Genomic DNA, 26729 nt, shown 5'->3' on the forward strand with positions numbered 1-26729 from the left:
GGTGGTGGGTTTTTGGCCCTGTCCTAACCCTCTTGGGCACAGGAGGTGTAGGAGACTCAAAGGGTAACTCTTCCTTAAAGATCAACTTCCGTTTCTTAGGAATACATATGGATGTGAATGTGTGGGCTCAGGAGCAGGAAACTTAGATAGGATCTTCCCCACAGAGGGGTGAAGGTTTTTTTGTGCATTCTGTGGAGGACATCGGGAAGCTGTAGCTGGATTCATCTCTCAGTAGTTGGCAGATGTGTCAAGAGTTGCATGGGCAGCCACTGATGGCTGGTTTAGGCAGGCCTGTCACTATAGACATCAGCTCCTATGCAGGCTGTTAGTAGGCCACTTGGCATGAAGGCATTGACAAATTGGCGTGGCTTGATACCCTTATGTGTAGATTTGCTCTGTATTGAAGAAGGCTATCCAGGTAAAGCAGTGTCAGCTAGAGCAGCCAAAGGTCAGTGCATTTTAAGGCTAGACCTGGGGATTGATGCAGGACTCACTTGGGCGTGGACATGGTCTCTGCTTGGGCTTCCAGGCTGAATACTTAATCATCGGGCTAATCGTCAAAACCTTCGGAAGACATCACCTCTGGGCCGTCGCCCATCTGGGAGGCTGGAAGGATGCACATGCCTTCTTCCTCCTCAGTGCCTATCAGATCTTCTAGGCCAGTGCAGTGAGTGGACTCCGAGAAGAAGGCTTGGAATTGCTATCTATGATGTTCCCAATCCAAGTCATACAATTAAAATGATAGTAAAAAAGATGTGTTCCAAGGGAGAGACAGCACAATGTGAAGGAATGCCATCAAACAAGATGCAAGCAAATGAAACTGACAAGAAAAGCAATCAACAGTACGCTAACTCAAAGCCCAGGTTATATATTAGTATTGCCACAATATATCTTTGGCAACATTCAACTAAAAGCAGTCTCCAGGCAACCGCTAAAAAAGATCTAAATCGACCAAGATCTGTTCCTTTGAAACTATAATGATTCGCTGGATCTCAAGATGGGAGGCTGGAGCTGCCAAAACAACAGATAGAGACAGAGAGAACCCCCCCAAAAAAAACACAGTTAGAAATAGTTGCTTTATTAACATTAGCTGGTAGTGTACACAGTACTTAAAGATACAGCTAACTGCATGAAAAATACCTTATTAAAAAACTATTTACAAATGTTCTTGCAAATCAAACTGTAGTACCTTGCACAACCACCCTATTTCTTCCCGTGGATCCCTCTTACTTCAGTGATCCAAAGTTATGAGACTAGCCATGGTTTAATGGCACAGTTGGAAGTTCAATGAACATCCTGGTCTAAGTTGGTAATGCCATCCTGCCTCCCTCACACACTCCTTTAGGTTCCTCTTACTTCAGTAAATCAACAGATATGTGACAAACCTTGAAACAGTCTTGGTTTTACTGGTGCAATGGGTGAGTTCTGTGGTCACCCTGCAGTGTCACCTTCATCTAACATTCAACTTCTGTATTCCACTGTCACACCCTAAATAACAAAGATACAACACTCATATTCAACAAGTAACAGCCTGCCGGCAACAGAAAGTATTCCAGGAACAGTATTCCCCACTCCCTCCTGAAGGTTAATGGTAACACAATAACCAGCAATGGCCCAATCGCTCTACCTGAACAATCTCTCCTACAAAGAGAGTGGCACAGTAGATAAATATTGTGGATGCCAAGTGCCGATAACATTTTAGTACTGGCCATACCAAAAATCAAAGTTTCTGTACGAATGGCTATTTATCACCCTTCAAGAACAAAAACACATTTTCCCTACTGCGAAACATGAAACTACTTTTCCGTCCAGTAATTCATAGCCAATACACAACACCTCCCAATAACTTCCCTTTTTCTCTCCCACAAATAAAGCTGTAGTTAAAATCCTGGGTTAGAGAGCAATACAGATGCAGCGCTAATCTATATCCGCATACAGTACCACTGCATCAAAATAAGGTCCTGGTAAATTAGAAGAATGACCCAAAGAGATCCCTACCATGGTTGGCAGTTCTTTCAGGCAAGTGCGCAAACCTTCAAGTAATGTGGACCACCCATTGTCCAGATGGCCCATGCATACTCCAAAAACAGTGGAGGAAGGGGATAACAGAAGGAACGTCAGGAAGGCAAATGAGATTTCAAAGAAGTGCCTGAAGTACGCTCCACGGCTGACAAGGCAGGATCTTTTCCTGTTGTGGCCGACAAGACGTTAAACATTTTAAAAACTCATCAATGTTGGTAGCATTTGTGTGGTGTGTGGCTGGAAAAGTCAGATGGTTTCAAGCTGAGAGAAGGCTCTAACTTGGAACTGTTTGGAAACTTAAGTACTCTAACAGTGCTCTGTGCTATAGAAGGGGCAAGCACTGAGCCTTAACAAACGAATGCTTTCCACCATATCACGGCCATTTGCAGAAGACTTTTGGGAAGCCAGCGCCCACTCCTTTTTAAAATGCCAAGCACATCTCAACAGAAAATCGAAATGGCAAACAGTTGCCCGTGTGTTGGAGAGACAACATGATATGCCTTTGTCCTTCCGCACAAAACAAGGGAAGCTGTTTAAAGTAGGACGATGAGAACTGTCGGGCGAGGAGATTGACCCTTTATCAGTCTTAAGATCGGAGAGGTTAAGATACTCGGATCATCGTGGTCATTCCATCATCACTTCCGTGAGAATCCTACAGACAGAAACAAACATAAAAATGAGAAATTAACCCAAGGTCAAAACAGATATGTCAAGCACACATCAGAGAAAGACCATCACCCATAAGCCCAGACCCTTCTTCCCTCGGCAATCTGAAAGTGAAATAAATGAGTGAACAGGTCTTATATTGCAGAACCCTTGTGCCCCAACATCCGCCCATAGCCTAATTCACTTGGTGCAAAATATCAGTGCTTGAGGAGTACTATCAATCCATACCCACACAACTGTATGACAGCTATACATCAGGTGCCAATATGTGACCGACACCCTGGTCAGAATACAATTTCGTCAAAAGTCAACCCCACATCTAACACCGACAGTGCACCCACTCCCTACACCAACAGTGCAGATACACTGTGCTCCAATACCTGACCCATCACCCACTGTATTTGAGTACCTGCACAGCACATGCCCAGTCTGTCCCTATACCTCTCTTGTGGTTCAGTATACCTGTACTCCAGGTGGTCATCTGCTCCCTGCACCCTCCCACCGTCAGAAAACACTCCTGCGACACTTCAAGCTGTCCATGAAAAACAAAATGCTAAGGAATGTGCACCTCACAAAAGTACAAATTAACAACATAACTATCAAGAGGCTAGCCGTTTATGAAAAAGAGTAAACCCAGCCCCAGTAAATATACCACTAAAACAAATTACTGGATGATATAATGTGCACTTAAGCTATCTGCAAACGTTCCAAAAGAAAGGGATGGGGAAGGGAGGGAGGCTTGGGAAAGTGGGGACGGAGGGGTGAATTGTTTAACAAGACCGAATTTGTAGTGCTAAATAGTTTGGTAGGCCTGGCTCTGAGCTTTATTCTTGCTAACCTTTTATTTGTCATGTTCACACCTGTGTGCTCATCCGAGATAGTGCTGCACAGTAGACAGTAGATAGACAACTGCTACAGTAAGGACCGTCTCTGAAATCAAATACTAATCCTGATCAAACAATGTTTACCCACAGCTGGCTCCAAAGTCATCGTAAAGCAAACCAGCAATATACGTCTATGACCAGACTCCTAAAAACTGACAACTACAAAAGTAATATTTCCCCTTTTAACAAAATAAAAACATATCAAATTAAATTAATTAGTTATTACATGCATATCCGAGCCATCTTTTTCCTTGGGCGAGAAGAAGCGGCCACCATCCCCTCGTTTCCTGGCCATAGCATGGCGATGGCGTGACTCATGAAGGTATTTCTGGGAGGGGAACAAAATCAGAAACCAAAAGCTTAGAGGCAGAAACAGCTAAATGAATATTGCACCATGATGTGAACCCAGAACAGACGCATACTGCAAAACCAAATGCGCTAGTCAGAAGCAAGAAAGAACAAATTACCCTCCTTAGGTAACACTTTCTGCTAGATACTCTGAGTGCAGATTCCTTACCTTTTGAACTCCTTCAGGTGCCACACTTGTTCCAGAAACTCTTTACCTAGCAATTGCACCCACATGCCGGTAGGTGGGGATGTCAGACTCAAATCAAGTCAAGTAATTTATATAGCGCGCTACATACCCAGAGGGTCTCAAGGCGCTTGAGGAAGGGTGGGGAATTACTTGTCGAATATCCAAGTTTTAAGTTGCTTTCTGAATGCTAGGTGGTTCTGAGTGAGGCGAAGGTGAATGGGGAGTGAGTTCCAGGTTTTAGCTGCCAGGTAGGAGAAGGATCTTTCTCCCATGGTGATTTTGTTGATGCGGGGTACGGCAGCAAGGGCTTGGTTGGAGGAGCGTAGCTGGCGGGTGGGGGTGTAGAAGGAAAGTCGTGTGTTGAGGCATTCGGGTCCGAGTTCGTAAAGTGCTTTGTGTGCGTGGGTTAAGAGGCGGAATGTTATTCTCTTATTGACGGGGAGCCAGTGGAGGTTTTTCAGGTGACTAGAAATGTGGTCTTTACGCGGGATGTCTAGTATGAGTCTGGCTGAAGCGTTCTGGATGCGTTGGAGTTTTTTCTGAAGTTTTGCGGTGGTACCGGCGTATAGGGTGTTACCGTAGTCCAGTCGGCTCGTGACCAGTGCGTGGGTGACCGTTTTTCTAGTTTCGGTGGGGATCCAGCGAAATGTTTTTTTGAGCATGCGAAGAATGTTGAAGCACGATGATGAAACGGCGTTGACTTGTCTGTTCATCGAGAGTGAGGAGTCCAGGATGATGCCCAGGTTCCGTGCGTGGTCTGTCGGGATGGTGCTAGGTTGTCGGCGCTGTTGGTAAGCCATTGAGTGAGGTTAGTGGTTGCTTGGTTGGCGTTCGAAGAGTGGGCCGGGGGGTTTTGAAGAAGCGATGAGGAGATCTGGTCGATGGTGATTTTGTTCCAGTTTCTTCGCAAAGTGGGTTGAGGAAGGTTGTGGGTTGTGGTCTTTTTGTAGACAAAGTGAACACAGCTGTGGTCCGTCCAATGGAGAACTGTGGTGTGACTGAAGGAGATATGTTTGCTGGAGGTGAAGATGGGGTCGAGTGTGTGGCCTGCGTAGTGAGTGGGGGTGTTAACAAGTTGTTTGAGTCCGAGGTTGGCCAGATTGTCCAGAAGGGTGGTGGCGTTGCTGTCGTTGCTCTTTTCCAGGTGAAAATTGAGGTCTCCCAGTAGTATGTAGTCTTCGGAGGGGAGGGCGTGTGGGGTGATAAAGTCAGTGATGTCTTCACTGAATTGTGCACGGGGTCCTGGTGGCCTGTAAAGGAGGGTGCCTCGGAGTGTGGTCTTGGGGTCGGTGTGGAACTGGAAGTTAAGGTGTTCGGCGCTAGCGAGGTTGGCGTCTGAGCTGGTTGAGATGCGGATGGAATTCTTATGGACGATGGCGATGCCTCCTCCTGTTTGCTTGATGCGGTCCTTACGGATGATCTTGTATCCTTCCGGTATGGCAATGGCGATGTCTGGGGCTGAGGAGGCGTTCATCCATGTTTCTGTTAGGAAGGCGACGTCCGTAGAGATGGTGTCTAGTAGATTCCAAAGGTCGATGGCGTGTCTGTGGACCGAGCGGGTGTTGAGCAGGATGCATTTTAGGTGGTTGGGGTCAGATCTCTGTTTGGTGTTCATGGATGAGGAGTTGGTCTTGGTGCCGTCATACTTGCAGGAGATGCATGTGAAGGGTCCATGGGTGTGTCCAGGAGCGGCTTGGGCGCAGTTGTGGAGTCGGCCGGGGTTAAGGGCTAAGAGGGAGGAGGCGTCGTGAGTAATGCGGGTGGGGTTGATGGTACGGGGGCCAGGGGGTCTGGCGCTGGGCGCGGGCCAGGCGCGGACGGGCGCAGACGGGCTTACCTTTGGCGCACCTTCGGCGCGACAGGGGCGCGAACGCTGCGCGGGAAAGCTCCTGTCATATATGGATGGTGGAGGGGGCGGGGGCGAGGGAGGATCAATCTGGGAGGCGGGGGCGGGGTGGGGAGGCTGGCTGCAGGCACAACAAACAAAATGGCAACGATACCCCGAGTGAAACTGGCCGAGATTGGGGCACAGAGGTGGAATGTGCTATCGTCTAGGTGCATTCAGGCCAAATTAAAGAAGTTGCGTTCCCACGTTCCCAAAAGCAGACCCACACTAAACATGCAAGTTGTGCAATTCGATCGCGGAATAAAGTACAAAGCGCTACAATATCTAGGCACAAATCAGGCAATGGGGAGAGCGCTACGATATCAGAGGCAGTCAGTAATAAGCAGGCAATGGGGAGAGCGCTACGATACCAGAGGCAGTCAGTAAACAGGCAGGCAGTGTGAGCAGCAATGCGGGGCGAGCAGGGAGCGACCGCTTCTCACAGTGCAGCGAGAGAGGTCACCATGTCAGGTTCCTTTGACCTGCAGAAGTGAGGATGCCATTCCATATATAGGCACCACAACTGCAGGCTGACATCAGTTTACAAACAGTCATTCCACGCCTTTATATGCAGATCGTTCATAACAGACTCAGAACCATGATAGTGTGCAAATCCAACATGGAACTTTATTAACCCATAGAAAGCCACTTAGAACAATGAGGACGAAGGCAGGTTGGTGAGGAATCTACTGTTAGCTAAAGTATACACCAGAAAGAGCATTACTGAAGCTAATTTACTTGTTCTTCTGATGGCTACTTCTTACTGTAAATCCTTAACTTTTAGAACAGATTCCAAAGAAAACATATAAGGAATGCTTTTCACACTGGTAAATTCTGCAGGAGGCAGAATGGCGCTTCTTACAGATTTGAGAGCCAAAGCAGTAATCAGAAGGTTTAGCATGCTGCTGATGGACAGGACAAATCTCCCATTAGGCCACAAACTTTGCCCTATGTCCAGAATAAATCAGCTTTGTGGCGAATAGCTAAGCTAACATGCACTACTTTCTTGGGCTGATCGAATCCGTTCAGCTAGTTCTGCTAAATGTCCACACATGGAAGTGAAGGTTCGGGTGTAGAACACTGCCCTATTCTAGGGAGAACAAGTGCTCCTGAAGAGGGAGAAGGAGCAGAGGAAAGACGTCAGGCTTAACAGTTGGGGAGGACTCCTGAGCAATCATAATGAGCTGAGCCCAATCCCTCATGACCGCTGTTAAAATACTGGGGAAGCAGCGATAAAGGCAGAACATGCAACGCAGACAGTCCTAAGGAAGGCAGAACACGTCTCCCAAGAAACCTTGAGGCAGAAACTTTAGAGCACTAAAGATCGACAATGAGCATTCTCAAAGGTGGTGAAAAGATGGGAAACAGCGTCTACTCTGAAGTTTTTACTTCGTAGTACATTTTTCACACATTTTTAAACATCGTAAAGTTTGTTGGCAACAAGTCTTTACAATGCAAGACAAAACCATGCATTTGAGGATAATTAAAAGGGGGATATTGGGGGGGGGGGGGAGGGGGTCTACCCCAAAAATATAATATGTTGAAATACTACCAAATGTGTAAACAACAAATGTAATAAAAAAATGTATTTACAGGTTCGAGGCATATGAGCTGTAGATCGTATACTTGTGCATAGATCGTCATCTGGTGTTGGGCTCGGATATTTGCACTTTGATTTTGTCTTGGAAGAAGTCTTTGTAGTCATGAGGTAGGGGACTCCTCCTTAGGATGATAGTGCGCATGGGCATCGACTCCATCTCCAGATTGTTTTTTTCAGCCATCGGGTTCGGATGAGTATTGCGGCGCTCCGGTTTGGTATTGTCTTCGAACCTTTTAGATGCGCAATCATTACCCCTCAACAGTATGGCTTTGATCCCGGGTTTCCCCTTCTACACACATAGTTGAAATCCAACAGCTTCGATGGGGCCACAAGGCCGACCCGTGCCGACCACGCCAGCAGTCGATGAAACGGACTCCATTTAAAAAATGCCCCGGGTGTGGTGCTAGATCTACACGAGGTCTGTAATCTGTGCCTATGCCCGGAGCACGAATAAAGTAGCTGCGAGGCCTGTCTATCATTCCGATCGAAGAAAATGATTTGTGACCATCGGGCTCGAAGTCACGAGATGAGAAGAGGCACTAGCCCGGTGCCGGACATCTTCGGAGAAGAGTGTGAGTTCCATCACCACAGGGCTTAACAAAAGGAAGAAATCTCAGTGTCTTAAGCAGAAGACTCCGAGATCGAGGAAGACTCACAGTTCGTTGACCTGGAGTGATGTGCAAACAAGCTCCAAGGTCACCGAAAACCCCACAACGGCTCCGGTATTACCTTCGCCCCCGGGCCTAGGGAAACACCAAAAACATGGTTCAGATTGCCGCCCTCCGGCCCGGCTATGAAACCGAAAGACAAAGCCTCTGGCTCAGGATTGAGCCACCCCCAAAGTACCGAAACACCATCTCCGGCACCGAAAACCAATCCCAAACATCGGCCCGATGCTTCGATACCGGCACAGAAGTCATCTTCGGCACCGACGGACTCTGACACAAAATCTCACAAACCAAAAATTTCGGATCTGGCAATAACTAAACTCAAATCTTCAGAGGCGAAACCGAATGATAAGCCTTCGGATCCAAAACCTTAAGACAAACCATCGGAACCTGAAGTAACCAAAGACAAGCCTTTACACAAACCATTGGAGCATAAACAACATGAACCAAAGGATTCAGAATCGAAAAAACAAACCACTCTTCTTGAGGCTTTAGAGACTATCCAAAAAATACCCTCTGAAAAAACTAAAGAAAAGGACATACCAGCTAAAGAACTTCCTTTACAAGAGCCAATGAATCCCAAGCAGAAGAAACTGCATATTGATTCAACAACTGGACATCTTGTAGCAACACTTCCTAAGAAACTGAAACAAGACTTCAGAGGAATACCATATACCTCTCAAAAAGAGGAAGGACATGAGAACCAACCCCTCTCCCCTTACATACCTCCCTCTCCTCCACTTATTAATCCCAACTTAATATCTCCATATAACTCACCACAACCTCATTTCTCCCCTGAACCACAGGAGGATTATGACAAACCACTATGGTGATGACCATCACACCATACCACAGGATCCATGGGACGCTTATGATAAAGACCTGGATAATAGTAATGATTCAGACCAAATCCCTCAAGACCATCACCACCTGATGATAATATTGGATTCACACAACTTATCAATAGGGCTGCTCTATATCATGGAGTGGAATTACACGCTTACCCACTAGAGGAGGATTACCTCATGGAAACATGCGCTCCATCCCAGAAATCTACTAATACATTGCCAATGCTAAAAGGCATGTTAAAACACACTAATGAAGTATTCAAGGACTCAGTTAGAGCAAGTATACTTACCCCAAGAGTTGGAAAAAATATAAAGCTGCTCCTACTGACCCAGTTTATATTAAAGGTCACACCAAACCGAAAAACGCCCAAGCTTCGCATCCAGGAATCCACACCCATTGTCCAAAGGTAATGCGCTATGGATGAACTAGTCAGTCAAGCTTACGCTTCTATAAACCACTGAAACAGATACAGGTAGCCACAGCTAAGGAGGTAACTGCTGTATAGTCTATGCACAAGTATACGATCTACAGCTCATATGCCAGGAACGGAAAATGCTACTTGCCAGTATGCATCTGTTCTTGGCATGTAGAGCTGTAGATTTTTATGCGCCCACCCGCCTCCCTGGATACCTTTATCTGTTCCTGTACTATCTTACTTAGATACATTATACATGGACATCCTTTTCGATTTCTAATTAACTCCATCATAACCCTCCATGGCAAAACAATCTGGAGATGGAGTTGATGCCCATGTGCACTGTCCTCCTAAGGAGTCACCACCTACCTTGTGACTACAAAGACTTCTTCCAAGACAAAAACAAAGAGCAACCATCCAAGCCCAACACCAGATGGCGATCTATGCACAAGTATACGAATCTACAGCTCTACATGCCAAGAACAGATGCATACTGGTAAGTAGCATTTCACTTAATGTATTGAACAGTAGGTAGCAGTGTTACACTGTGATAGACTTTTTCAGAGACAATAAGCGTGGTAAAGGTTTGCTTGGTTGTGGAATGCGCGGTGAAGGTGTTTCGAATATGAATGAATGTAAATCCGTGGTGGTGGTATGCGTTGTGAAAAGTGCAATGTAAAGACGGGCGTGGTGAAGGAAGGCATGGTAATGTCATACAACCTGAAAAGAAATACTAAAGGAACACCCCACAGGGCGAATACACCTTGTAACACCCTTCAGATGCCAGTCGAAGTCAGCTAGATGTGCCTGCTTAGTCTTTCTCCTGGCACAATACACATGATCTCCACAATGTGCTGTTTGTTGTAATACCACTTGGCACTTGTGTTGTCCATCAGGAATTGCACAGGACTGCCCTTGATAGAAGGCAGAAAGATGTTGAGAGCCAACCATATAATATGCAGCTCCAGAAGTTTGTAGTGTGTGATGCTTCTGTTCCAGAGGCCTCTAACTTCCACCTCGTCTGGAGTGTTCCACTCGCAATCGGTTGACAGATCCACCACCACACCGTGAACCCTATGTAGGGTATGGAGACCAGCCTGGTGCACGTCAGGATAGAATCCTTTGTCCACCTTTGAAGGTCCAAAGCTGCCTCATAAGACACATGGATTTTATCTGAACGGAATCCCACTGAAGATCAAAGATCCACTGCAGATGTTACGGGAACAGAGCCGGCATGGCAAAGGGGTGGAAGCCTTACTGGGTCAGTCAATGCTGGGGTATCCATCCCCCTCCCCCCCCCAAAAGAAAGAAACAGACTGGGTGCATCCACTCCAGCGGTGGAACATTTTCATTGGACCTTTGCCTTTACAGTGCATACTGTGTGAAATCACCCTGCAGCAGGAACGTTGGAGAGGGCTCCAGTAGAGACTTCTTGTTTTTGCACAGAGATTCGTCCTTGGACTTCACCATAAGATTTACTCGAGGGCGGGGACCTCAAGACCAGGATACGGAGCAGGAATAGGCACCAGACTTGGAGGTGCTCAGAGATGTAGAACTTTACCTCATACTCCCTGATGGCCTTAATTCGAATCATGATCGGACATCACATTTATGACAGACAACTGCTTTCTGTAGATGAAACAATGTGAAAACTGTTGTCTTTAGGGAAGACATCCCTAGCACAGTAAAATTGGGGTAAAAAAGAAGTTTTTAAAGTCTGCGAAGATGCGGCAAACTTTGGGAAGGGGCTCCCAATTATGCATCGAATGGTTAAGGGAAAAAAATAACTGTAGTCTAGCGCAGGAGTGGTGCCATCCCTTCCAGAGAAAGGGCAAAGCCGCTGTAGTCTGATGACTTCATCAGCAGACAAGAAGGAGCACTAGCTGGGGAAAAATTATCCCAGATCCAGTCTGGCACTTGTGGGTAAATTCTAAAGAATCTGCGGTTAGAAGTATCCATCAGAACAGTAAAAGTATAAATTCAGTATTTGTACGCAAGGTCACAGAACAGTCAGAAGGAGCAGAGCGACAGTGCAGGCAACAGCACAGCCAAGACAGTGCAGGCACCAGAGACAAGGCTGGCTCAAAAAAGAAATAGGGAAACTTGACTATAGTGAATTCTCAGTGAGTGCAACAAGCAATAAAAATAAAAATGCAATGTAAAAATACAGCACAAATCTTTCCATCAGAGAGAGAAATGTTCTGTAGGCCCCAAAACCTACATACCTTAGGCATGTTGTAGTTTCACTCAACTACCCGTACTACCACGAAAGACTCTGCACTGTATATTTCATCTCTGCATGCAACACTTCACTTCAAATCTTACCCTTCTCTCTTTCGGGATCTTGCCTTCCGCCTCCAGCTTGGCACGGGCTTGCCTCCTCTTTAGTATCCGGTGATACTGTTTTGCATTCACATAAAGTGGCTCCTCCTCCAGTAGTTCTGCCCCTGGCAGAGGAATCCTCTGTATGGCTGGCACAGAACCAGTTCCAGGTACCATCTATGACAGAACAGGAGACATTTTCTAATCAGAAAATGTGCCACTGTTCAGATGCACAGTAAAAAAGGAAAGCGCAGGAGGGTAATGAAAGTTACATTTCTAGAAACAGACATCCGACAAACCATAGGTTAATATTAAAGAAAAGGCACAAACAACTTGCTTCTGAGAACATGAAGCTCTGGCAACCGGTATCGTACAGTTCATAGGATACATCGCTCACCCCAAAGTTTAACGAGTAACACAACAGAAAGCACAGCTGAAGTGAAGTGTTATAGGAAAGGAATGATTCAAGCTTCTAGTAATACTTTAGGAAAAACAGAAGTCAAAAGAGCCATAAAATGCAAAAAGCGTTTAAACGTCACTTTAACTGCACTGTAGTTAAATATGACTTGCAATCTTCAAATCTGTTATTCTGGGTTGAGATGCCCCATGTATTTGTGCTAGATAAAATACTTACCATCACCATGCCGCCAGAATTCACCATGTTGCCAGAGACCGGAAGCGTGACGGTAACGGTGCCTTGCCCACTGGAGGTCGTATTGGTGTTGCCTCCAGCTTGAACAATCTGTGCTCCTGCTAAGCTGGATGCCGGGATGGTGATCATGCCTGTAACAGGGACTGTAACTTTAAATAACAAAACAAGAGAAATACACAAAGAACAGAGTAATAGCATTAATCCTGTGTCTGTTCCAGTTATCATTCGGCCTAAACTGGCATTTGAAAAGAACATAGCACAAAAACGTCCATACAAATTTAGAATAGAGCTCCGTTTACAAAGTTCAAACTAGGACAGTTTCCCGCCCATGTCTGTAGTACCTTGCTGTAGGATGGTGCCATCAGCATTGACCGGCTGGTATACAATGGTCTGCCCTTCTGCAGTCTGTGCCACTTGTTGGCCCTGGACAGTGATCTGCTGCTGACCCTGACGGAACACAACCAGAGCGTCAACAAGGATTTCAAGCACAGGGGAATAAGTATTCGGCATCTGGCTACTAAACGTAACGCTGGCTGAATAATGCAGAGTATTTTCCAACCCAACATTAACACTGGCAAAATGTCAACTATCTACCTGGTCTCTGCCTGAACTACATTCTATCTATATCAAACATTTTTATAAGACTTAAAAGAATAACAATAAAAGAATTGTTGCCATGAACAATGCAGCACTGAGAAGGCGACCAATACGTATGCACAAATAACGAAAGGAAACACTAAACCATCTCAATGGAACACCAAGAGAAAGGAAATGATATTTCCTTTTAAGCCTAGTTATCTATCAATCGAATGTTCACTTAGATCATACCTATAAGCTGAGGTGCTCATGATTGAAGAACACTGTCCCCTCCCCAAGACAAACGTCTCAAGTATATAAGCCAATCTCAATGTGGCGTTTTTTTTAAAAAGTGTAAAATTAAACCCCAAGTCACAAATTAATTTTGATGTGTCTCTTTAAAAAACGGTGCTATGGGGCAGCATAGCTTCATTAAAGAAAACTACTATTTTCCCAGGCTGCCACTGTAATCCCAGAAAGCACCTCTTTGACAGATGACTATTCCTTTTCAACCTCAGTTAACGGCTAAGGATCCTTTGCTCTTTTGCTGTCCATCCATGTCCACAATCCTCACTCTCCACAGCGGTACACTTCTTTGCGATTAAGTCAGTGAATATTTGCATGAAGACTAAATATGAATTTAAGTTAGTAACATTACTTTATCATGGCATCTTCACCAATATTCAAGATAAATAAGCAAGCTCTTGCAGGACACCGATGGCACAGCAAAGGGTACATGTCAAGTTAACTTCTTACACAGCTTCAAAATGGTGGGGTGCAATAGGTGTGTCTAAATTAAGAGACTTAATGGCTGGTGTGAACATGCGATCCTTAGAGGACTTACCAGGATTATGTTATGTTAGATGTTCATGTAATGCGCATGGCTACACCAGCGACGAGAAGTCCCAGCGCAGACAGACGGGAGGTGGAGAGAAAAGAACTAAATGGTGGAAAAGAGCCTGGTTTTGATCAGTTTTCAAAAAGTCCAGTGATTCTGTGTTTTCCTGAGATGCGCAAGATGGGCAGAGTTCCACAAGGTCGGGGCACAAGCCCTGAAGGAACGCCCCCTGCTCTCCGCCTACGCACTCGAATTGTGCGGGCCAGATGGTGGTTGGCAGAGCGCAGGGCCCGAGAGGGAACATAGGTAGTACACAGACCCTGGAGAATTTGAGGGCCCTGACCATAAAGAATCTTATGAGTTGTACAGAGGGTTTAAAACTTAACTCTGTTCGATTGGCAGCCAGTGCAGCTGAGAAAGAAGGTTGGAAGTGCGACAGTGCCTGGGTAAGCCAAAAATGGTACATGCAGCCACATTCTGTACCCGTTGAAGTGGTTTGGTCACGGATTTATTTGCCCCTAAAAGCAGTCCATTGCAGTAATCTAATTGCGACTGTACTACAGATTGAACAATTGTTTGCCGAGTTGAGGCATCAAAAAACCCCAGGATGGGTTTAAGGCCATGAAGAAGACCAAAACATAGCCCGGCTGCTTTTTTTGCATGTGGCTCAAATGAAAGGACCCCATCTATCTGCATCCCTAAGTTCTTGACCACCGTTTTAGGTAGAGGAGGGGAGACCAATGCTGTGGGCCACCATTGGCTATCCCATTGATGTGTATTATGCACGACCAGGAGCACCTCCGTTTTGAAAGCGTTAAGGTTTTAAATAGTTGTCCGCCATCCAGTCAGAAATGGCCAGCAGATCCTCACGAAATTTCAGTTGGTCAAGATCGGTATTTTTAGAGAAAGTGAAGACCAATTGAGTATCATCAGCGTATGATACCATTTTGATGTTACGTGCTCTGGCCAACAGGGTCAGAGGGCGGACATATACGTTGAATAACGTCAGGCTCAGGGCAGAGCCCTGAGGGACTCCGCATCCCAAAGAGTGAATACTGGATGCATGGGGGTAGGAGGGGCATATACCTGGAAAGAGCGCTTGGATAGAAAGGATGTGAACCAAGTTAGTGCCTTGTCTTTGACATCGATCTCCTTTAGCCTTTGAAGCAGAATTTCGTGAGAGACTGTGTCAAAGGCTGCACTTAGATCCAGCAGAATCAGTACAGTCTTATTCCCCTCATCCAGCGTGGCCCCAGTTGCTCGGTAACCGCCATAAGAGCCGACTCAGTGCTATGTTTGGAATGGAAACCGGTTTGAGAGCTATCCAGAATCTCATTGACCTCCAAATAACGGGTCAAAGTGATGTTAACATGAGCTTCCATAATCTTATCTAGATACGGAAGCAGCGATATGGTCCGGAAGTTCTCTGATGAAGATAGGTTCAATGTGGGCTTTTTTTTAATAAGGGGATAACCTTAGCATGTTTTCATGATTTAGGAATTTCCGCCCGCAAAGGAGACTTATTAATAAGTTCCCTGCCCTCAATCATAAGACAGTTTTGGAGTTCCCTAAAAACATCAGACTTTAGGGGATCATCAGGAGAGCCTGATTTCACCTTAACTGCTAAGGCATCCAGGTCTTTAATGGACATGAGTGGACGAGCAGATAGAGAATAAAAAATGGCCATGGGGTTAATAAGAGGGTTAAGAGTAATTTTTCAAATATTTACAGCTTAGACAAGCCCATGCCACCAACATTAAAGGCCTCATGCATCTCCCTGTTTCTAATCCCTTTAAGGCAGAACTGCTGATGGATGATATGGAAGGCGGAAGATCAGCGCCCTGTAAAGAGCACTGGTGTCACTCCTCAGACACATTCAACCACCTCTGTGAGCCCTTGGAAAAGGGACATTGGCACCCTCTCAGTTGAGGATTGACAAAGTCAAAATGAAAGCAGCAGAGGTCACCACTGTCACTCAATTCTGAATCACTTAAGTTACATGCTTTCACAGAACACCAATTAGATTTGGTAGAAGACAACCCATATGATGTAGAAATGGAATGAGAATGACAAATAGTATGGTAGTGTGTTAAACCTATAATCAATAATCTCCCATCAATGATCTGCTAACATTTTTATAAATGTTTTTTCTCTCAGAAGAATGAAAATAAAACAAGCTCACCTCCAATCTGATAAACAGAAAAAAACACTGATTGTAGAGCAAAACAGCGAAGACAGCAATATAGTAGGATAGTTTGTCAATTAAATTACAGCAACATGTCAAAAATATGGACTGAGCGCAAAGTGACTGCTTAAGATGTCAGTAACTGGACTGATCTAAAAAGATTGTGATAGATACTCTTTCTTTAGTAGTGGGTTCTTCATCTTCACGCCAGTTTTACTGCTTTTCGTTCAAGGTGCTTCAGAATACAATATGGAGTATGTCGAGTAATATTTTGCAGTTGCCATCCTTTGCTTCTGTGACTGAGCACAATCTCTATATTTCACTAACTCTCCGAATGGTATCCAGTATAGCGATTTTCAATCAATAAATCATTCAGGCGTTTGTTAAGCACGACTACTCACCCGTAAGCGTCTCAAGGCGCGGGGGGTGGGGTTTCAGGCTCCAGTCCATCAAGGGGGGGGGGGGGAGTCAGTCGAAGAGCCAGGTTTTGAGGTTTCTTGCGAAGATGGGGGCGATGTCTGTCTGAGGTGGAGCGGCAGGGCGTTCCAGGCTCGGGCCGCGAGGATGGAAAAGGAGCCTCCCTATCTGGTCTTTCTGGTGTTGGGGACCACAGCGTAGGAGAGCTGGGCGGATCGTAGGGTCCTCTGGGGTGCGTGGAATTTGAGTCTGCTGTTCAGGTACGCTGGTCTGGTGTCGTGGAGGGTCTTGTGGGTGAGCATCTTCAAGGTGACTCTAGCTTCGATGGGAAGCCAGTGGAGTGTGCGCAGGTGCTGGGAGATGTGGCAGTGTCTTGGGTCGGCGTTCTGGATGTTCTGTAGCTTGCGGGTGCGTGTTTTTTGTTTATTCTGGTGTAGAGTGCGTTGCCGTAGTCGAGTCTGCTGGTGACCAGGGAGTGAGAGACGGTCTTTCTGTGTTCAAGGGGGATCCATTTGTAGGTCTTACGTAGGAGAGGCTGAGGGTGTGGCAGCAGGAGGACGAGATGGAGTTGATCTGGCAGTCCATTATGAGCTCGGAGTTCAGGATGATTCCTAGGTTGCGTGTATGGTCGGTGGGGGTGGACGGGCTTCAGAGGGTGGGGGCCACCAGGTGTCCACCACGAAGGGGGGCGGGGGAGTAGAAGCAATTTCACTGACAATGAGTCCGTGGTCTTGAACGCATGTCCTCGCAGCGGCCGCCATTAAGTAGGGGTCAGGGAGGGCTGGACAGCTGGGAGGTCGGGAGGGGAGCTGGATTGGGCCGGTTGCGTTGGTCTTGCTGGAGGGAAAGGGCTGCAGGGGCTGCAGGGGCAGCAGCGGCAGGGAAAAACGGGCAGAAAAGGCAAAAAGAGGAAAGAGTGGAAATGAGGCAGTGAAAGGTGCAAGAAAAGTGGGGGAAAGACATAGGAGGAGAGTGAGAGGGGAAGATTAAATCAGTGAAAAACGAAGGAAAGAGAGGGGGTGAAAGGGGGAGATTGAAAGCAGTAAAAAAAAAACTAGAGAAAACGGAGGAAAGACAGGAGAGTAAAAGGGGGAGACTGAAATCAGGGAACAACATGTGAAAACGGAGAGAAAGAGCAGAGCGAGAGAAAAGAGAGAGGGCCACTGGACCACCAGGGATGAGGCGCAGGTAAAACCTGCAGGTGGACATGGGCCTCGAACACCAGCACTCGAGAGTGCAGGGGCTCGGGGAAGGCCTCACTTGATGGTGGAGCTGCGGGGTGGGGGAGTAATTTCACTGACAATGAGTCAGTGGTCTTGCTCTCATGAAAGAAAGGCTTATTAAGATAGGATTCAAATGGTCGCCACAATGCATTCAAATGTGTTACAGGAAATTGGTTTTATGATTAGAGAAAATACCAGTCCAAGCCGTTCAGGAAAGTTCTTAATCTCCAGAATAGTGAAGAAAGTTTTGAAAGGGCGGGTATTCTGTAACGTTGGCTAAATGCAGTTTTACACTTCAAGGGTCAACCGATCTTCAGATGCACTAAAAGAAAAATCACTACTATTTGAAATATTAAGCTGACCTTGTGGATGGTCAGACATCAAGCCATATGCACTCTGGCATACAGAAGGACATTTGGAGGCAACAGCATTAAATTCTGAAGGATCTTGCCCTATGCACTAGACTAGAGAGTATAAACCTCGTCTGCTCTGTAGTCACCCGAGTGACAGCTTTGATGAGTAAACCTGCTCTGTAAACCACCAATGACATGTCCATTCTGAGCCAGTCAGGGTAATTCTGGTCTTTGATTGCCTTAGATTTTATTGCTCACTTTGGTACGAGCAGAATCAGTGGAAAAGCATAACATATATAAATACAAAAGTCCTTGCTTAAAGCAGCAACAGTTCACTTTCTTTCATCTGCCTCTTGGAGTCGGATGTGAAGTCTGGCATTCTGCATTTTCTGCTATAAGAATAAGTTTACTTGAGGCTGTTCCGAGATGAGCTTCAAGAAATCTGGGCATCTAAAATAGCAAAATCTGTATATTTTATAAATATGGTACAGATATGTGCCAGGAGGTACCTGTTGGAGGTATGGGTGCAGCGCTTTCATGTGGAACTTTTCCCTTTTTTACTGAGGATTTTTTAGTTTGTGCATTCATAGTGTCTCTGAAATATTTAGACATTACCATGGTAGATCCATTTAGCATGGTAATAAGTGCCACAGCCTGTTTAATGTACAGTGCGCTCTTTTTGCAGTTCCTTCAGAGTAAATGTTTGTAGTGTGGATACTACATTGCTATGCGCTGTTTTCAGAGCACACCACTAGCCACAATAGAGAGAAATTACGTTCTCGTTGTTATTTTCTTGCCTATCTTCAAGATGTGAAGCAATGAGTTTGTAATGGTACGGGTGAAGTCGGTTTGGATGTTTTGATTATTCATTTGAACATTTAAACTTTTGTATACAAAATTTAAAAAACACTTGTTAAAGCGAATCATTGTAAACGCAATTAAAAAAAAAAAGGTTGAGTACACCAACAGCCAAGTGCCCAGAGATAAAGGATAGAAGTGAGATAAAGGATACAAGTGAAAGCATAAAATATATAACTTTACAGAATATTAAATCCATCCAACCAAAAATGCTACTCAATTAGCATGATTTAGGTCTTTTATTTTCAACGGTCTAGGTCCCAGACATTTCTTATAATGGTACTATTATTCTCATTGCATAATACAGCAGTGGTTAAAATGGAACACCTGATGCGGACTACAGAGGAAGCAGTAATTGGAAAGTAAAGGAGAAGAAATCCGTAGCACATCACTGAGAAACTTAACTTTTACTCAATTTTGTTACAGCTCTCCTATTTTTTAGGTCGGGCCTAAGGGCAGCGAGCATGCTGTATTAGGGTATGCACTGGAAGCTCCTCCCACTCTGGACATATTTGTCATTGGCTTGTGTCATTGTCCTTCATAAATGCTCGCTTCAGATTTGTAAGTAGGCTTGTTAGTCCCTCTTTAGTACCGCCTTGTCTGCATTTGTTACCGCCCATAACAACTGGACCTTTTACTTGGCTTGTTACACTGTCTGCGTTATATGTGGGTGAGCACAATTTTGCTTATTGACTATGGGGACAAACAATGGCAGTTGCTTTTTTGTTTGTATTTTCTGCGCACCAACCGCTTTTCGTATACAGTGCTGTGCCGTTCTAACTTTAAAAGCAGCTGCCCCCTACTCCCCACAGCACTCACTGCACAGCAGTGAAGTCTTTTTCCCCAAACTATAACAACTTTTTTAGAAGAATTTGGCGTCCGCTTCATGGACACTGCGCGTTCTGTCACCTTTTGCTTTTTCAAACAAAAATTGAATGCTGCGTGCAGCGCCTGCTTTAGGGGCACCATGCTCTGTTTATTTTATTACAAAAATGTTGAGCGTGGCAACAGCTTCAAGGACACCACGCTCTAGTTTCTTTTTTGGGGAGGGAGAGAGAGAGAGAGAGAGTTAGGGAGAGATAGATAGATATAGTACATGTAGCCTAGCTCTGAAACTCCCAACTAGATAAGATTTGAAGCACCCAGGAGAACTTGCAGTTCAGAAGAGAGGTAAAAACAAGGGTTGTTTCCAAGATTACACGATCCCAAAATGCTGAGACGGAAACCAGAACAATAATCTCTCTTTGAAGTACAATCTAAAAGTATAATCTACAGATATGCACAGCCCAACCAGCATACTTTCCTGTTAGCAAACAGTGACAACTTTCTATGTCCAGCCAGGATATATGGCAATTAAAATTCATATATAACCCTACTAGCCCTCATTAATACCAAGAACTGTAACTCTCCAGTAATTTGTAGTCCGGTATGCACACTAAATCCCATGTAATAATTGACCCTCTTACACTCACATCAGACAAAACCACTATAGATCATGTGCATCACTGTACTGTGCCAGTCCACACGAACAACCATTTAGGAGTGAAACACAAAATACACCATTTCAACAACACACCCTACACAGTAGCGTGCTGCCCAAGAAGGCAAACACTGCAGCACCACATAGAAGTGTAGTAATCGCTATATAAATGTTCCATACACTATATAGAGACAGAAAGCTGAGGCAGGGTAAAACAAGCTGACCGCCAAATAAACTATAATAATTACTAATATAGAGTCGAGTGCATATAACTTTTTCTCAGATGCCGAGCGAAATAAACTTTCATTTACACGTTTGGGTGTTTTTGTGGACAAAAAGCAATAATTAAAAAAACAAAGGCGTTTTTCCGTTTACGTATTGGTCCATTCATGTTTTGCACTATTTCCCTGAGTATACATGATAACTTTAGGTTACATAGGAGTAAAACCACCAAAAACTCACCCAAACCAAAACAGCAATATCAATACCAAACCAATACAACTCTACAACAACTCGTAACACAAGGTAACACGCATCTAAAAACATCCCCACAAAATAGCAGAATGGCACGCTACAATATAGAACAAGACCGAACACAACAGAGTAGTATAACAGTTAGAAAACAAAATCATAAGTGAATACAACAAGTAAACAAAACACTTCATTTAAACACATGCGTACTAGCAAACAGTTTCCCAGTGCCCCAAAAGTACCTGTGTGGTATGGTCTCTGGTATGCCAGAGGGCTGTACTATTGTCAGCAAAGTGGGAGTCTGGCTGGGGGAAGAGTAGGGTTTTAGGTGGGCTTGGAGGAAATGAAGCATGTACATGGTGTGGGCAATGAATTATGTAGTTATTTGAAGGTTCATTCCATCCTGTTTTCTAACAAAGATCCTAGTCTCTAGAAGTCATAGATTTGACGTGTCCTAGTGTTATGCTGTGCCTGAATCGCCATCCCTCTACCACACCTTGGGGATAGCCTTCTCTGCGTGCCATTGCTACCATAGGAGAGTTACGTGTAAAAAGGAAGTAACTTGATTATTGGAATGAAACAGAACTGCACTATCTGAAACCATAAAACCTGTGATCAATCCCAGCTTGCCAACTTGACCACATTGTGTGATCCTAGGGAACTGTTTTCTCTCACTTTGCCTCCTCTTTCTATAACACATATAACAGCATCTTGAAATACAATTGTTCATATTGTGCAAAACTTTCTTGTGTTTGATTTTGTTAATTATAATGCTGTCCATGAATAACAACCCAGGTGACCCAGAGGGGTCCATGTGACAACTGACTTCCATCACGTCTGCATGTTCCTGAATTACACTTTTTTTTAGTTATTTGTAGAAACTATCACCACATTAGTTGCAAGAGGTCTTTAAAAATGAACGTGTCCTAATGTTCATTGGTGCAGGACAGCTTCTTTCCTTTTAATTCAGTTAGCATGTAAATAAATGTTTGGCAGAGCAGGGCGGTGGATGGGGCACAACCGGAGCTTCCTCCTAACCTCCAACAAGAAAGGTTTGTCATTGCTACAGCAGAGGATTGCCATAAAATCTGAATAAAAAAAGAAAACAAACTTGAATTCTGAAGCATTTTTTCCCTTGATTCACAATTCCTCAAAGGATTTGAGGATCCAGGAAATTTGATTGGCTAGCAACAATTGAAAATGAACCAGATTGAATCACTATTTTTCAGGGACGGTGAGATTAAAGGATTTCCCTAGAATTACAAGATGTTGAGCTGAGGCCGGGGACTTGAATCTGGGTCCCGAGTTCCAGCTCTAGCTGTTAGACCCCTGCCCCTGTTGAAGATTGCAGGCCCAGAGACCAGCGCACTGAAAAAACAAAGCTCAAGAGGGGAGGGGAGGGGCGCGAGGAGAGGTATCTTAGAGAAGCAGGTACTACCTTTTCTTAAATAAAGAAATAAACTTGTTTTTGTGGCAGTATTCGCATACCTGGAACAGGTTGACAGATCTGCACTGAGTTAACCTTGCAAAAAGGCCGCAGTGTATCTATGCATAGTCCAAGACCAGGTAGCATGAGCACTGTGGCCACAGAGACTAATGCAGGGCCTGGCCATTGGCCTGGTCTTGTGCTCAGAGCTCAAGACACACAGGCAAAGGTTGAGACTTATGGTACTGTGGCACAGGGAGGGCCCACAAGATGTCAAACGCCATCTCGTCAGGGATGTCATGTGTGGGACCAGTGCATGGAGAGGGTGTGAGTTTTTGAGAATTTTAAGTGTCAGCGACTTTTACGTTTCGTTCCCATAGCTATAATATATAGAATTCTCTCGTTAAAAAAACTACTTTATGGTCTCTCGTAGCCAAAACCCCTAGTGTACATAATTATCAGTCAAGCCCACAAAAATTAAAGATGCAAATGAATACATTTTCCAGCGAAAGACACAAAGGCGCCCAGGTGAGATATTCACATGAGAATTCTCGCATCCACAGCATGCAAGTGACTAAAACGTGTGGTCAGCTTGCACCAGCTTCTACTTAAATTACCTGATTCTGGCCTGCAGTGACAGCGGTCTGTGGCTGCTGGATTATGATCTGCTGGGTCTGTCCCTGTTGCCCCTGCACCTGGACTGTCTGTCCCCCTTGGATCTGTATCTGGCCCGGCTGTACCAGCTGGATCTGAGAAAACAGAAAAGAGAAACAAGGAAAAAACTAGAGCCACTGCATTACCGTTAATAAGAACTTCCACAACCCACCCAACTGTAGACTTCTATTTTCGGCAAACAAATAGCAGCCAACTACTAGTTCGACTGAATGAAAAATGTGCAGCAAGTAGGTAGACACTGCCCCCCACCAACCACACTAAAACTAAGCAGTCCACAACATGCTGAACAATTGACTACCAACACCACAGCACACATGTTCCAGTCGAGTTAGTAGTAGGTCTGTGATCAGTGTTCTCACCTGCTGTAGCCCCTGTGCCCCAGAAACAGGCACCTGCATGATGGTTTGGCCTTGCCCACTGGTCATTGCCTGCACCATGATGGGCTGTCCTGTGGATGTGATCAACTGGCCACCGCTGACTTGTACCATGAGAGGTTGGCCCTGGACCTACAGCCGCAGACAGAAAAACAAATCAATGACATTAGCAATTCAAATGGTGGAAGTGTCAGGCAAGTGTATGTGATGACAAAAGCAAAATCCAAAGTTTACACTGCTGAGAATCCTTATTTGAAGAACTGGTATCTAAGCCTTCAGCAGAGGGGTTAGAAACAAACAGTGTTTCAACGCTCTAGTGCCAACCAACCATCTAAGCGAAAAACGTCAATTTTTAAATGTGTTTGTCTTCTCTCAAGATCTTAATGAGGGCAAGATACTAGCTACTCTGTGCTAACTGCCCTATTTAATTGATCACTTCAAAACAGAGAAGTTAAAAACTATGTGACCTCCCATTTACCGCCGCCTCTTCACTCACACTGAATTACTCAAGTGTCCTGGTCTTCCTGGTAGAATCTCAATAACCCACTCTTCCATCTGTAGAATAGAAGGATTCAAATTAACTCTGTTCTCCAATACTTGTACAACCAGTTAAATCTCCACCAGCTTCAGTGACTGCTCTCACTCCTCATAATGGAGATCTTCTATGAAGCACAAATAGTCACAAAAACAATGTACATATTTTGAATCCCTTATGACAGGTCCTACAGACATGTAGTAATAATGAGATCAGCCCCACTTTGCTATTCTCTACCATATTGACGTACTAATACTTTCACTTCTAAAGATGGGTATCCAAGCAGATGAAAGCATGTGCGTGTATGTGTGGCAAGCCAATGATATGCAACATGGAAGACTCAAACACATCTTTGGAAAAATGAGGTGGTGGTGACCAAGGCACAGGCTCATGCAATTATGAGACACAGGGAGATCACCACTACCTGCAGGGTCTGGACTTGCTGGCCTGAGGTGGAAGCCACCTGCGCCTCTGTCTGTAACTGGACAGCAGTGACTGTACCCTGTGGCAGGAATAGGAAGAACAACAACTGCTACAATCCAAGTGTCAGCAAGAGAGCATAGAAGTGTGACAGAGTATAATGTAGGAGTGAGTTGTCAGATTACAGTTTAAGAACCTAGATGAAAACAGAGGGTTTATGACAGGGTGGGCAGTGAAGCTAAACATTAACTTAATGTCGAAACATGACCAAACCTTCAAGAGCAAAGAGAATAGATGTTCAAGAATTGATTGTCACTGGTTGCCATGCATAATATACTAGGTCTAATTCACAAGTCGGTGCATAACCAGGGCTTCAGGCACCTCGCTAAAAGAAAGTCAAAAGATTAGCATCCCAAGTATAAACGGATATTAGTCATGACCTTCGAAAACAACTTCAGAAAACGTTGCCTTGGACTGGTTACTGATGTGAACACCGAGACCAGCAGCTGTAGTCGGAACTCAGACAAAGCATTTCTGCACACGTGGGTGGGTCAGATGGCTTTTTCCATAACGAGGTTTAAATTCCAGGGCCCTCGTTCCTGGCCCAAAATTGTTGAATTCCTTGTAATTAAACCAAGGTGCATCACCAAAATTGCCACTTGGGTATCACAGGTCTGACGTCAATCTTTACAGGTGAGGGCAGAGGGGGGGGGAACCACCCGTTCGATGAAACTAACCCTCCACCTACATAAAAGTGTTCCTGGCAGTGGTAGAAAGGTTTCGAAATGCTCGTAACCCCAGCATGATGTACCATAGCTTACTTCCCTAGTGTACCGCTTAAATCACATGACAAGTAACAAATCATTGTGTCCCAGGTCTCAAACACACAATTTGCAATGCACTTGAGCACAGAAATATCCATACCTGCTGCTGGATCTGCCCGGCCTGCACAACAATCTGTTCAGTCGCACCATTGCTGTTAGTCGTATACTGCTCCATGGCCTGAGGCTCTCAATGCCACCCTTGCACAAGTTTTAACCACAGCAGAGCCGCTGAGGAAAAAAACATAAAACCATTACATTATGGGGGAGCTCGTAACACTTTAAGCAAAATACAAGCTGTTCATGGTCCAACACCTACTAGAATAATAAAATTATTGGAAATAACATTAAATGACCTTTAGCTCAATACTGAAAACATGCGTTATGAAACGGCAGGGTATGTGACCCAGGTGACATGAAAAACAAATGAAACCTTAAATGAGGCTTGTGACCATTCTTAGCCTCTATCAAACCTACCAGAGCAATGTTGGCTATACCTTCAGTAGCTGCTAAAAGGAGTACTTAACAGAACATTGCAGCGCATCGGTCAGAGTTGATAGGATTTCCCCTCCAGCTCACGGAATTGTTGTTAACCTCTAAAACTTAACACTTTGTACTACCAGCAGTAGCTGTGAGGTATGCACGAGTGTTGTTGGTACTCCCAGCTCAAAGACCAATGGTTCTTTACAGCTTCCCAAAAAGAAGTGGGTATGCGCGGTAGGCTGTATTAGTGTCACAAAAAATACAGCAACTCAACACCTCAGTTGGTAGGGAAAGCAAGTATTATGTACTCTGCCAATGATGCCTCACTGGCAAGAGTACAGGTGGTTCAGAATACGGCAGCACGGATGGTCCTCAATGCTCCCACAAGGACTCCTTCCCGCCCTCTTCTAATGAAACTGCACTGGCTCCCCATCCATCAAAGAGTCAAGTTTAAAATCTGCTGCACCATCCATATGGCACTGCTTAACTCTGGACCTTCATACCTCTCTGAGAAATTCATGCCTTATGCCCCCTCAAGATCACTCAGCCCGAGCACTTAACACCTGCTGGTTGTGCCGTGAGTAAGAAGAGCAAGACTAGGAGGAAGGGCCTTATCCCATCTTGGCCCTCGCACTGGAACGAGCTACTGCTGCCCCTGAGGCAGTGTCTACTAGACCATCTAAAATTCCAGAAGCAGCTCAAGACCACTCTTTTCCTCACCTACTAACTCACTAGAGTCACTCCACTACCCTCATGTTTCGCTGAAGCGCAGAGATACCCCTGCAGGGGTCGATTCTAGCGCTATACAAACAAATAAATAAATACATAAAATGTACAGGGACGGAGAGCAGCAATTACAAGGTGTAAGGTAGCAGGAGTCTACTCATTTGTGTACGTGCATATGTTCAAAACATTAAGAAAGTGGATGCCACTTCCCAAGTTTGTGGTTGCTCTCTAGAACATCTGTATTCCATTAAGGGAAACGGATAGTGGTTCTACTACGAATTAAGTCATCCGTGAATATTGAACCTTTAGTTCAATAAAGTCTATCTCTGGAATAGTCACATCTTTTAGTTAAGGCAGTGAATCAATAAGA

The 26729-nt window shown here is 44.9% G+C and overlaps 1 protein-coding gene across 9 annotated transcripts in view; it reads right to left on the reverse strand.

The window, feature by feature from the left end:
- Positions 1 to 1062: 1062 nt before the first annotated feature.
- NFYA (nuclear transcription factor Y subunit alpha) overlaps positions 1063 to 26729 on the reverse strand; it is a 32326-nt gene continuing 6659 nt past the window's right edge. For 2 of the 9 annotated variants that reach the window (XM_078644752.1, XM_078644753.1), the window contains exons 2-10: positions 25254 to 25381; positions 23360 to 23506; positions 22943 to 23074; positions 12840 to 12945; positions 12481 to 12629; positions 11850 to 12023; positions 3799 to 3900; positions 3151 to 3220; positions 1063 to 2674 (exon numbers count right to left, since the gene is read on the reverse strand). In XM_078644752.1, coding sequence (XP_078500878.1) covers positions 2658 to 2674; positions 3151 to 3220; positions 3799 to 3900; positions 11850 to 12023; positions 12481 to 12629; positions 12840 to 12945; positions 22943 to 23074; positions 23360 to 23506; positions 25254 to 25328 — 972 coding nt within the window. In that variant the 5' untranslated portion in view covers positions 25329 to 25381 and the 3' untranslated portion in view covers positions 1063 to 2657. Of the gene's footprint in view, positions 2675 to 3150; positions 3221 to 3798; positions 3901 to 11849; positions 12024 to 12480; positions 12648 to 12839; positions 12946 to 22942; positions 23075 to 23359; positions 23507 to 24333; positions 24412 to 25253; positions 25382 to 26729 lie in introns of all 9 variants that reach the window. The other 7 variants (XM_078644748.1, XM_078644750.1, XM_078644747.1 and 4 more) reach the window with 6 other exon arrangements.

The sequence above is a fragment of the Lissotriton helveticus genome, chromosome 5_1 (genome assembly GCF_964261635.1).
Source record: "Lissotriton helveticus chromosome 5_1, aLisHel1.1, whole genome shotgun sequence".
NCBI classification, from domain to species: Eukaryota; Metazoa; Chordata; class Amphibia; order Caudata; family Salamandridae; genus Lissotriton; species Lissotriton helveticus.